The 12,309-nt window shown below is 37.2% G+C and overlaps 1 protein-coding gene across 1 annotated transcript in view; it reads right to left on the reverse strand.

Annotated features, from left to right (window-relative positions):
• The window catches only part of pcdh15a (protocadherin-related 15a), a 234,406-nt gene that overhangs the window by 125,988 nt on the left and 96,109 nt on the right, over positions 1-12,309 (reverse strand). The window contains exon 5 of the mRNA XM_016273291.1: positions 1,408-1,568. Within this exon, the coding sequence (XP_016128777.1) occupies positions 1,408-1,568 (161 nt within the window). The remainder of the gene's footprint in view (positions 1-1,407; positions 1,569-12,309) is intronic.

A 12,309-nucleotide genomic window follows, 5' to 3' on the forward strand; every position in this document is an offset into this window, starting at 1 on the left:
AGGGAGGAGATGAAGCACTTGTGGAAAAAGGAATTGGAGAAATCGCTATGCTCATATTGCGGCTGTGGGAGTAAAATCTCCTGCCTTTTGATGGAAGACTTGGCTGTTCTTGTACTGTAGAGCAGTCAATTGCACTTTGAAAGCACAGTCGAATACATCCAAAAACATTATAAAAAAATATCTTAATAAAGATAAAGTCAAAGAAAATCTTATTTACTTGCATTATATGAATCTAAAATGACTGTAAATACTTTATATAAAAATGTTTTGGTCTTGTTTTCTGGTAAAAAACAATACCAACAACAAAATCAGTAACAAACAACAACAATAATAATAGAAAGGATCATTACTGTCTGACTGATTAATTAATAATTATAATTAACACTATGTCTACATATCTGTTAAATACAATACATTTATTTGAGAAGCAAATATTTGTACACAAATGGCAAATTATTTTCAATCATAAACCACATTACATTTTGTTATATTTATTTATACTAAAACAAACAAACAAACAAACAAAAAAATCTTTAAGAAATATTCTCTGAAAAGTCGGCATGAAAATTAAGTTGAGATCATCTTTTCTTCCCTGTTGAGTGACAGGTTGTCCCACCTTCGCAGCGGTAAACATGTTGTCAGAGAAAAGAGATGTCGTTGCAAGCCATTCTTTGCTTAAAGATTATGAGGGTGCATGAAATTGAAAAAAATGAATGATGTGCACGGATAAATCATTTATAATAAACACTGCAATATTCCATTAAGAATTGTCCATTTTGATTTCATGGCGACTTTAAAGGGGCCATCGGATGCAAAATTCACTTTTACATGGTGTTTGCTAAAACTGTTTGTAATCCAGCTGCACCTCAAAAAGTCTCACACTTTATATTTTTTATGATTATTTGCAAATCGCCTTTCCTCTTCCACAGAAGAGAGGGGCGGGGTGAGCAGAGCTCATTAACATTTAAAGAGACATGCACTGAAACGAGTCGCCGTAAACAGAGCTGTTTTTGAAAAGATAAAAAGGGTGTTGTTTTTACACTATTTCATGAAGACCCTAAACAATCATAACAAATTGTGGAAAATGGGCATCCGATGTACCCTTTAATATCTCATGCAATTTTGCATAAGTATATTTATCTTGATTCGAGGATGTCAAAATATTTAATTGGAAAGAGTAAAATACTGATTAAGAAAATGTTGCAGTTCTGTGTGGCTGCTATGATCTCATTACCGTGACGCGTGTTGTTTTGCTGCCAATTGGGACAGAATTTATTTTAGAGCTTTTGTTTGTCTTAGAGGCTTCAGGCAGACTGCCATATAAATATATATATCCATTTGTGCCAGTCAAAGGACAACAGTAGCAATATGTTATTTTTGACAGATTGTGTGTGTTTGTTTACTCACATCTCGGTCCAGCACTCGTCCAGTGCTGTTGAGATACAGTCTCTGCAGCGCAGAGTCAAGGATAACCCAGTAATCATAGTTGTCCAGCAGCGTCAAGGAGATGGTTCTATCTGGATCCTGAGCACGACCATTGATCTGCATGTTTTCCACAAGAACGGTACCTGACAGAAAAAGATTGGCAAGAAAAGCTTATGTTTCAAGGTACATGATGGGAGATTGACCACCTCATGTAATATAAAAGTTCACGTAATAAATATGTATAATAATAATGATGATTTCCCCATGAATAAATAATAGTTGTAAATCCTCATTCTGTACATATTCATTAGCTTCCTCTCTTGGCTCATGTGTATGAGAAGCTGATTATGTAAGAATGTGAAGGTCATAATTTCAGCATGTGTTAATGTATGGTTGGCTGAGTTCTCGCCTCTCCTCCAAGATAATTACACTTAATTTTATGCTTCAATATGTTACAAATTATTTAAAATCCTTGTGAATCCCTGCAGAAAAACACAAAATAATAAGTCCTAACAGAGCATGAACCACCATCCAGCGGTATTCAATTAATGTTCCATGAGGTCCAGGCTCTACATTTCTCTCCCAGCAAAGGTCGAGATAATCATAACAACCATGTTTTTAAATCAAATGAACATTCTTAAAATATGTTTTTTCACTGGAATGGATAAAATTATTTAAGAGCCATTATTCTGAGAAAACGTTCACCTGAGAGCCAACTTAATCTAAGATTTCTAAGGGGACTAATAGGAAAGACAGGGCTTAAGCACCATTAAATAAAGCCTGGAATCACTTATGATTCATTATAAATGTTCAGGCTGGCAGCTGCATGACCTTGCAAAAAAAAAGAAAAAAGAAATCCTGAAAGTTGTTGAACTAGTCTCTCCAAGCACATAACCTGTACAACATAAAAAATAATGAACTGACTTCTTCTCTAAAACAAATGCTGCATTACATTAAAAAAATGCAAATGAAATGCTGAATCAAACCTGAAACCTTGCCATCGTCATGTCAGTTATATTAGTTTATTTAAACAATTTTCCATCAAGCAAGATTTGACCTTGTGACCTCTCGTGCTGAAAAGACGACTATTCCTCAGAGCCCCAAAATCTCACATTCCCTTTCAGTCGGTCACTCTCGACGTCACGTCGGAGGACCGACGAAATTGGGATCTCGCTTAGAGGGACCAATCTACTTCGAGTGTAAACTAAACGAGCCAATGCACATTGGCATGCGATTATTGCATCCAGCTGCTGCTGATCACAGCGTGAGTATAAGTAGGCAGCAGGTGCAGCGCATATTCAGCTTTTCGCTTCGGAGCCGAGCGATCACATCGTTCCGCTCCTGACTACTCTACGGAGAGAAGACTGAACGAGTTCAGCACGCTCTTGGAGAGCTCTTCGTGTTGGCGGACGGCGCTTCAGCGGTGGTGGTTTCCCGTGTCGAGTGGGTTGCACACATCAGGCTGCACTACCCCCTGATTGTGTTGCAAATGATCATCTCCCCTGTGCGCCTCAGCACGCTAAAAGAGCTTTTTCCCCCAAAAGAGCAATTTCGGGTGCGTTTCCCTCCTTCAGGGAACGAGGGTTACATACGTAACCGAGACGTTCACGTAGGGGGCTTGAGTCCCTTTAAGACTGAGATCCAAGAATCGCCCTTGGCACAAACAATGGTATTCACCCAGAACTAGAATTCAGAAAGCTGGTCAGATTCTTTTCTCAAAGCTCCAGTGTGCATTCAACACGGAACAGTTTTCACATCCCATTAAACTCTAAAAGTGCCAGCATGTATAGCTTTTGCCCTAATTGCAGCAAGCATTTGTTTTTTGAAATACTGTATCATTAGTACTGTATCATTCAGCACTAACAGTTAATACATTCAAGAAACATGCAATTCTGTAAGACAATTATGCAACATTATAAACATAATGTGCTTTGTTGGCCATTAAGTTTCCTAAAGAGAATAACATTAGACTAATTTCATGATCCTTCATGGTCTTGCAGCTTGCTAATATGAAAGCATTAAAACAGATATTTTAATTGATGTTTCTTCATCACAACAGATTTGGAGAAATGTAGCATTACGTTACGCTCACCAATGGATCCTCTGCAGTGAATGTGTGCCGTCAAAATGAGAGTCCAAACAGCTGATATGTGGATTACTTGCCTATTATTTGTTTGGACTCTCATTCTGACGGCACCCATTCACTGCAGAGGATGCATTGGTGAGCAAGTGATGTAATGATACATTTCTCCAAATCTGTTCTGATTAGGTAACACACTCATCCACATCTTGGCTGGCCTGAGGGCGAGTCAATTTCCAACCAATTTTAATTTTTGGGTGAAATATTCCTATAATAACTTAAAATTTAGTACTACAAATTATTCTTTTACATGAAACAAATAGTCACCGAGCATCAATTAACCTGCCCATGACATCAATAATATCGATATTATCAGAAGCAAAATAGTGTACTTGAATAGTCACAATAACACAATTTTAGCAGTCAATTCCAATACCAGTGAAATTTCACTTTGGGAAGCATTCTTTCTTGTTGCAATTGCATTTGGTGATGCTAGTGGAGCAGATAGTATACACTTCAGCTTTAAGTGAGTTAGCCTACAGCCCAGATCCCTGAGAAACTCAGCCATAACAGACATCCGACGCCATCAGACATAGACAGACTTGGAGGCCCTGATGTTTGACTCCAATATTACCTGAAAGATATCCATGACCTGAGTGAAACCACCCCTTAGCATGTGAGCCGAGCAAAAACACATCAGCCACGAGTGAGGGCAGATGCGAGAATCTCTGTGCAAACAGCATCTCAGTACCTCGAGCGAGGGGTCACAACACGCCTGCTGTCCATCAAAGTCACAGCAAACCCATCCCACAGCTGTTAGAGTGGTTAGGAATATAGAATGGCGTTAACATATGGCTCCTGTTGGATTATTTTTAATTCTGTTGGATTTGTCATGGAGAAAAACACACGGATGAAACAGTAAAGAAAATTGCGAGGAAAATGGCTCCTTTGATTCACGTCTGCACACTGGAGAAACGGCGGAGACTCGAGGGAACGGCATACACACACACATACACCACACACACCAAATCCAACGCAGCTTCTCAGAAACCTTTTCACACCCATAACCAGGTGTGAGCTTGTGCTCCATTGCACGTGCAGATTTTCCACATCTATTCTTGAAAAACCTGGCGAACGGCATCATTAGTGGTGTTTGCTAAGGCAAAATTACTATTATTCAAACTTTAGCGCATAACCGTTTATGCTACAGACATGAATGATACCTCAAATCCTGCGGCCTGCTGAGGAGAGGTGTGCTATTACCTTTATAAGTGATTGGACTTTTTTTCAGTGGTGCATAATAGAACAGGTGAAAAAAACAGTACAGTATATTATATTTATAGTTCCACTGTAAAATTACAAAGCTAATATTTACGGATGTCCTAAGGTGAATGTTCTAAGGTTCTCTTTTGACAACAGTCGGTTTAAAACCGCTTCTCATTACAAGTAAAGGAAGATGCCTGGCGTATGTTGCGTTCACAAATGCATGTTATAATTGTCACGTGTGTGGAGGCAGGCAGGACGACAAGGATTCCAATAATACTTTTAATGTAGACACACACACTCGGGGTAACATTCACAATAACCGACAAGACTAGAATACAAGAGACAGGAACTTATAGGGCAGATAACGAGAGGCAGACAGGTGAGCACACTGAGGATAATTAACTAATGATTGAACGGGGATGCACCGAAATGAAAATTCTAGGCCGAAGCCGAACAAAATGAAACACTGGGCCGAATACGGGTTTTCACATTTTTCCCCCCATGTAGACCTATTTTGCCATTTTTTTCACAATTGCATCAATTCAATTACCAAAATGTGCTTTTTACTGTTTTGTCCCGCTTTTCAAATAAAAAATCAATTACAAAACAACAATGAAAAAATATTTACTTAACACTGAACATTTTTTAACATTCTAGCAGACATTATACCAACAAAGCACAATTTAGCTTAAAATTATTAAGTTAGTAAAATAATATTTTTGGGCCATTTTTGAGACTTGAATCAGGCATGTAGTTTTTACTGTACAAAGAAAGGCAGCCTTGCTGAGCAGAAGAGACTTCTTTTAAAACATTAGAATATATTACAGATCCCAATTTGACCAACATTAGCCTCTTCTTCTCATCGGAGACTTGATGCAGCACTAAGTCTCTCGCTGTCTGTGTAATGATTTCTGCATCTTTCTCTGAAAGTTTTAAATACTTTCACACCGTCGACATGTTTGCTGCATTAGCGCGTGCCTCTGTTTGATCGCGTTCGTCATTGTTCGGTTCATATTATTCGGCCTTTTCGCTTATTCGGCCGAACACCAAAATACATTTTTTTGCTATTTTCGGCCGAATAATTTCGGTTGCCGAATATTTGGTGCATCCCTAGTTTGCGATTTGATAATTCATATTATCCATATTGGTTTTATTTTGATTAAATTCACAACACTACTGGCTAATACTCAGAACTAGCTTAGGCTGGTTTAAGCGAGACCCCAGCAAACCCAGCAAATGTTTGTTGTGGCAAGAACCACTCACACTTACTTCAGAAATTATTATTCTCTGCCAGCTCATTTGATGTGCCTTCTGCCAGACAGCAGTGGTGGAGGTAATGAATTACAACTACTCACGTTACTGTAATTAAGTAGTTTTTTCAGGTACTTGTACTTTTTTTGAGTATATTTTTAAAGCTGTATTTTACTTGTACTTAAGTACAAATTAAGCAAAATAATCTACTTCGTTACTTTTAAATCATAGTTCGTTACTGAGTAAATTGAGTTTGAATTGATATTCAAACCTTTGACGGCACTTCAGTAGCCAATAAAGATCTATATCCGATCGTGAAGGGACCAATAACAGCCCTGATATCTGAACCCGGGAAAAGCGCCGCTGCAGCAGTTTGCGATTTGATAATTCATATTATCCATATTGGTTTTATTTTGATTAAATTCACAACACTACTGGCTAATACTCAGAACTAGCTTAGGCTGGTTTAAGCGAGACCCCAGCAAACCCAGCAAATGTTTGTTGTGGCAAGAACCACTCACACTTACTTCAGAAATTATTATTCTCTGCCAGCTCATTTGATGTGCCTTCTGCCAGACAGCAGTGGTGGAGGTAATGAATTACAACTACTCACGTTACTGTAATTAAGTAGTTTTTTCAGGTACTTGTACTTTTTTTGAGTATATTTTTAAAGCTGTATTTTACTTGTACTTAAGTACAAATTAAGCAAAATAATCTACTTCGTTACTTTTAAATCATAGTTCGTTACTGAGTAAATTGAGTTTGAATTGATATTCAAACCTTTGACGGCACTTCAGTAGCCAATAAAGATCTATATCCGATCGTGAAGGGACCAATAACAGCCCTGATATCTGAACCCGGGAAAAGCGCCGCTGCAGCAGGCGGAGAGCTGACCAGAGAGTGAGGGAGCTCAGCGTAATTTATGGACTCAAAGTTTGGAGAAACAAACTACATGGTAGTGTTATCATAAATATCTATATTTTGATATGATACTGAAATATCTGACACTGTTCCGTTACTCATTTTCCACAGTATCTACCATATATACACCGATACAAGCTGCGTCTCTCTCTCCTCTCCAATGGTGAGTTTGACACGCATCGCCTCCTGTCAATTTCAGAGTCTGAATGTCGGCGCGGGATTGTAGGTATTCCGCATAATTTTAATAATTCCCGCGCAAATGTGGCGAGCGCTTTAATGTAACATGAGAACACAGTCATGTAATCGCAGAAAACTGAATGCGAGCTCTCAAATAGGCCTAACTTATACAAATGAACTACCTGTCCTCTCACTCCGATATTGTTTGTGCGCAGACTGTGTGCAATCTCTCCATGCTTTTAAAGAAAAATTATTTCTCTTTGCTCCTGGATTAAACTGTCAAAAGTTATCAACCATTCAGAATAGATCCACACCTGACCGATGAAAATGCAACAAGAATTATTGTTACATTTTATTGGCTGTAAGTGAAATGCACCAGAAAGTCTTTCAACAATCAAAGAAGGAACTTTAATTTCTTTACAATGTAAGTTTATGCTAGAAATGTTTTGGAATGGGATATTTGTCTGATTTGTACATATAAATATCCTAGTCTGCATCACTACATTGTACAGTCATTACAGGTCAAAGCCATCTGATGTTCTATTTATCTAAATAAATAGGCCTAACATATATGGCTCTTAAATCACTTCTTATGATATAAATCACTAACTTGTTTTATAATTTTATTACTGACTGTGTACTTGTCTTTTTTTGCAAATTCAATTCAGTTTGAAATCAAGCTTCCTTGTGCTGTAAGCTTTTGCAACAAAGTTAGCCTATTTTAAAGGCACAAATACACAGAATGAGCAAATGTTTAAGATTGAGATTTTTGTAATGGTAATTGATCAATATTTGTATGTAAATAAAAGCCTATATTAAAGGGGTCATATGATGCTTTTTTAAAGATCATTATTTGGTGTATTTGGTGTAACAGAATATGTTGACATGCTTTAATGTTCAAAAACCACATTATTTTTCAAATACTATACATTATTGTAGGTCCTCTATGCCCCGCCTCTCTCAAACGCTTCGTTTTCTACAAAGTCTGCGTGAACATTTGGGTGCATTATGCTAATATTTCCACATATTGAGGTAGATATGTGGGGGCGTGTTAGAACGAGCTGTTTTAGGGGGGCGTGGCAGATTCTGAATAGCTCTTTGGTTTCGAGACTTTAGTCTTTGCAACTTCGGGGATCTTATCTATTCACAATCAGCTTGTAACACTCCAAAGAGAAAGGAAAACTTGAAATCGCATCATATGACCCCTTTAAAATCTGTTCATCATATAAAGCACATGTGTCTTTTTAGAAGACTACTAAATAATAAGCTTGAAATAATGATTGCCTTGAAAAAATGGATGGACAAAAAAAATTTATATATCGATATAACGGTATACAGTATGTGTTAGTTTTGCCAGTGGTATTGAAAATGATTAGTCGTCATGAAATGAAAAATGACCCTTCTTACTTTTTAGTGTACATTACTAGCCTTGTGGTGAACAATTAAACCGTGCAAGTCAATACACTGAAAAAAAATTGTCTGCCGTTGTAATCGTTAATCAAAAACTGAAAATTGGCTTCTGCTCTGGAATGGCGTTCTGGCTCTGATGACCTCAGTTTGACGGCTTCGGGAGAATCCTCTTGTTAAGTCATGACGTAAGGACTGCTGTTTCCAGGTCCAAGCCTCCACTCATTTCACTTGAAAATACTATCTCAACAGCCATTTATGAGCATTATTTAATTAATATTACATATTTAAGCTAAGCGTTTAAAAATTTGCTGTGCACACTACAGTCTCCGTGCTCACAGTGTCTCAGTATTTCTCAGTATATCTCTAATGTTTTAGCTGAATCACTGTCAGGCCATCTGGGATTTCAGTATGGAGATAAAGGTTAGGGTTATAATTTTTCAGTATTACATGACATTGTGGGAGTGTATATGCACAGCTTGTTGTTTTTTTGGGGGGGCGTCTGGCAGAGCATTAGGACCCAGAAGCAGTGAAGCGTGATGTCAGACATAACAAGCAGATATTCTTAACCACTCCTATCCAACCGTGAATCTGCTATGAGCAAGAGGTGGAGTGGAGGTCCACCACAATAAAACCTTGCCCTTTATTCAAAATTCCATTTCAATTGGAAATACATCACAACACTGAAGTCAGTTGCAACTTCCGGTTCACGGGTACATTGATATTGATATTTTTCAAGGTATTGAAGTTGGAAATTCCTGTATCATGACCACTAATTGACATACTTGTTCAATAAGATAAAAGTGGGTTTTGTTCAAAGTAGCCATTATCCACATAGATCTTTGAAATTAATATTTTTTGGTAATTCATTAAAGGGGTCATATGATGCAATTTTAAATTTTCCTCTCTCTTTGGAGTGTTACAAGCTGTTCGTGCATAGATAAGACCCCTGAAGTTGCAAAGACTAAAGTCTCAAACCCAAAGAGATATTCTTTATAAAAGTTAAGACTCGTCCACGCCCTCCTAAAACGCCTCGTTTAAACACGCCCCCACATGTCTATGTCACTGTGTGGGAAGATTTGCATAACACCGCCCAAATGTTCATGCAAAGAAAGGAGGCAGAACTTTGATTCTCACTGTAGTATTGTTGCCGCCGCCGCCATGTCATGGAGAAGCTGTGTGTTTCATTGTGAAAGCGTAACTACTTAGTTTGGCCTTCCAAAAGAGGACACAACTAGAAATCAGTGGTTAAGTTGTATTTACAACACTGTTCCAGAACAGTTCAACCCAAATATTCAGATGTGTGCAGCGCATTTTACGGAGGGCTGTTTCCTGGGAGAGTACCCTACAATGCGTCTGTGCACAAAGGCTGTTTCAATAAAGTGGGGCAATTCCAACTTTGCAAAGACAGTCTGGTGCTTCTGGCTCACAGCCTGTAAGTATGTTTTCATATTTAAAGAATTTGCCACTGATTATTCAAACGCAAGTTTTGAGCAGTGTAGAGTAGCGCTTGTTGTTTGTAATTTCTCCGATCACAAATGCAGACATGGTTTTATGTTTACGCTGCGCGATACGCAACGCATAAAAAGACAGTATAAGTCATTATAATCAGTAATTATGTCCCCACTGGATGCAACAAATGCCTCGTTTGTAATGGGTTTTAATGTTTTTGTCTCGTCGCTCCGGCCGGGACAAGGTATCACAATATGGTAAGGGGTGTAACATTTCTGTCACATGCTTGAGGTATTCGGCCAATCACAACGCACTGGATAGCTGGCCAATCAGCGTACACCTCGCTTTTCAGAACGATGAGCTTTGTAAAAATCGACACGTTTCAGAAAGGCAGGGCATAGAGGAGAAACAATAATTTACATTATGTGGAAAATAATGTGTTTTTTGAACCTTAAACCGCATAAACGCATTGCATTACACAACATAATGTTCTTTTTAGAAACGTCATATGACCCCCTTTAAATATCGCCGGCTAAAAAGTAACTAGTACTCTTGAGTAGTTTTTGAAAGGAGTACTTTGTACTTTTACTTAAGTACTGTTTTGACACCAGTACTTTTACTTGTAATTGAGTATTATTTCAGCAATGTAACAGTACTTGTACTTGAGTACAAATTTTCAGTACTCTTTCCACCACTGCCAGCCAGCCAAAGTTGTTTGTGCCAATCAATTTTAAAACAGAAAAATGCGAGACAGGACACAGTTGTTGTTTGACAGGGAAAGCAGGTCCAATTTAAACTGAAGGAAGTGGATGCTTATTTGAATGTAGAAATGAGCTGTCATCCTCCTGTTGTGTGTGTGTGTGATTGTATTATGTTCAGAGGCCTCATGAGGCTGAGCTCTATTAAAGGAGACCTGAAGCCTGTGTGTGTGAACTGCAGAAAGGATATGAAATACAGCAGAATCGATTGGGAGAGAAATCAAATTTGATGTGAAAATCTTAGAACATCACGTTACCCTATTGATGAAAATCTTTGTTTGTCATCTGCCTCTGCAGAAGAGTCCTACTGTCACAAAATCATTACAGCATGGGGTTGTGTAACTGGCTTTAGCTTTCAATCATTCAGGACAACTGCAAACAATCAGATACCTCTCCATCATAAAGCACAAACATTTGATTATATTCAAGTGACACTGGAAGACTCCCGGAAGAAAAGAAAAAGATCAAATGGTTCTCTTGTTGTTTCTCTAGACAGCAATGAGATTAAATGGGAGACCTCATAGAGACTTTCACTTAAGGGAACAGTTCCTCATCCTCAAAATGTGTCCTCATTTATTCACCCTCTTGTCGTTACAAACCCAAATCCCTTTCTTTTTTCTGTCAAACACAAAAAATCAGATGTTAGAAAGAATTAGGCAGAAGTTTACACTGTTAAGCTGCAACAAAAGTATCACAGAAGACACGAAGTATGTCAGCTCAGATTGGTCAGATTATTTACATATTGAATAGTATTATTTCTATTTAAAACGTCAATAAAAAAAAAACAACGGACAGCTTTATTAGGACTCCTGAACTAGAAAAGAGCAACCACTGAGCAATAAATGTAGTCATGTGACAGTATCTATGACAATTAAGCTCTTTTATGTGATGTGATTTATGTACAAAATTATGTATTTTTTTATCATGTTAGTTTTTAAAAACTTTATATTAAAAATCCTCAATATTTACATATTGAATAGTATTATTTCTATTTAAAACGTCAATAAAAAAAAAAACAACGGACAGCTTTATTAGGACTCCTGAACTAGAAAAGAGCAACCACTGAGCAATAAATGTAGTCATGTGACAGTATCTATGACAATTAAGCTCTTTTATGTGATGTGATTTATGTACAAAATTATGTATTTTTTTATCATGTTAGTTTTTAAAAACTTTATATTAAAAATCTAAACTATTGTTACTATTATTATCATAAAACAATAATAATAATAATGCATTATCTATCTATATTTCAATGTAAACTTAAATATTTATCATAACATTCTCATAAAGCTAATTATCTGTGCTAATCTATTCAAATTCATTTTATAGCTCTATACATTAACAGTAGTATACATTGGTATCTATTTTGATTTCTCATTTACATTTATTCATTTAGCAGATGTTTTTACCTGTGACTTTCAAAAGAGGAACAAAGCAATTAGTCAAGGAATCTTAGAATAAGGTATTTTAGAAGAAACATAACAGAGAGCCTTATTAAGTCTCCAGAGCTAAAAAAAAAAAAAAAAAAAAAAAAACTTATGGGAAAAAAACTTTTGCTTTGTTTCTTGA

Source organism: Sinocyclocheilus grahami, unplaced genomic scaffold (assembly GCF_001515645.1).
Source record: "Sinocyclocheilus grahami isolate Dianchi unplaced genomic scaffold, SAMN03320097.WGS_v1.1 scaffold77.1, whole genome shotgun sequence".
Classification (NCBI taxonomy): Eukaryota; Metazoa; Chordata; class Actinopteri; order Cypriniformes; family Cyprinidae; genus Sinocyclocheilus; species Sinocyclocheilus grahami.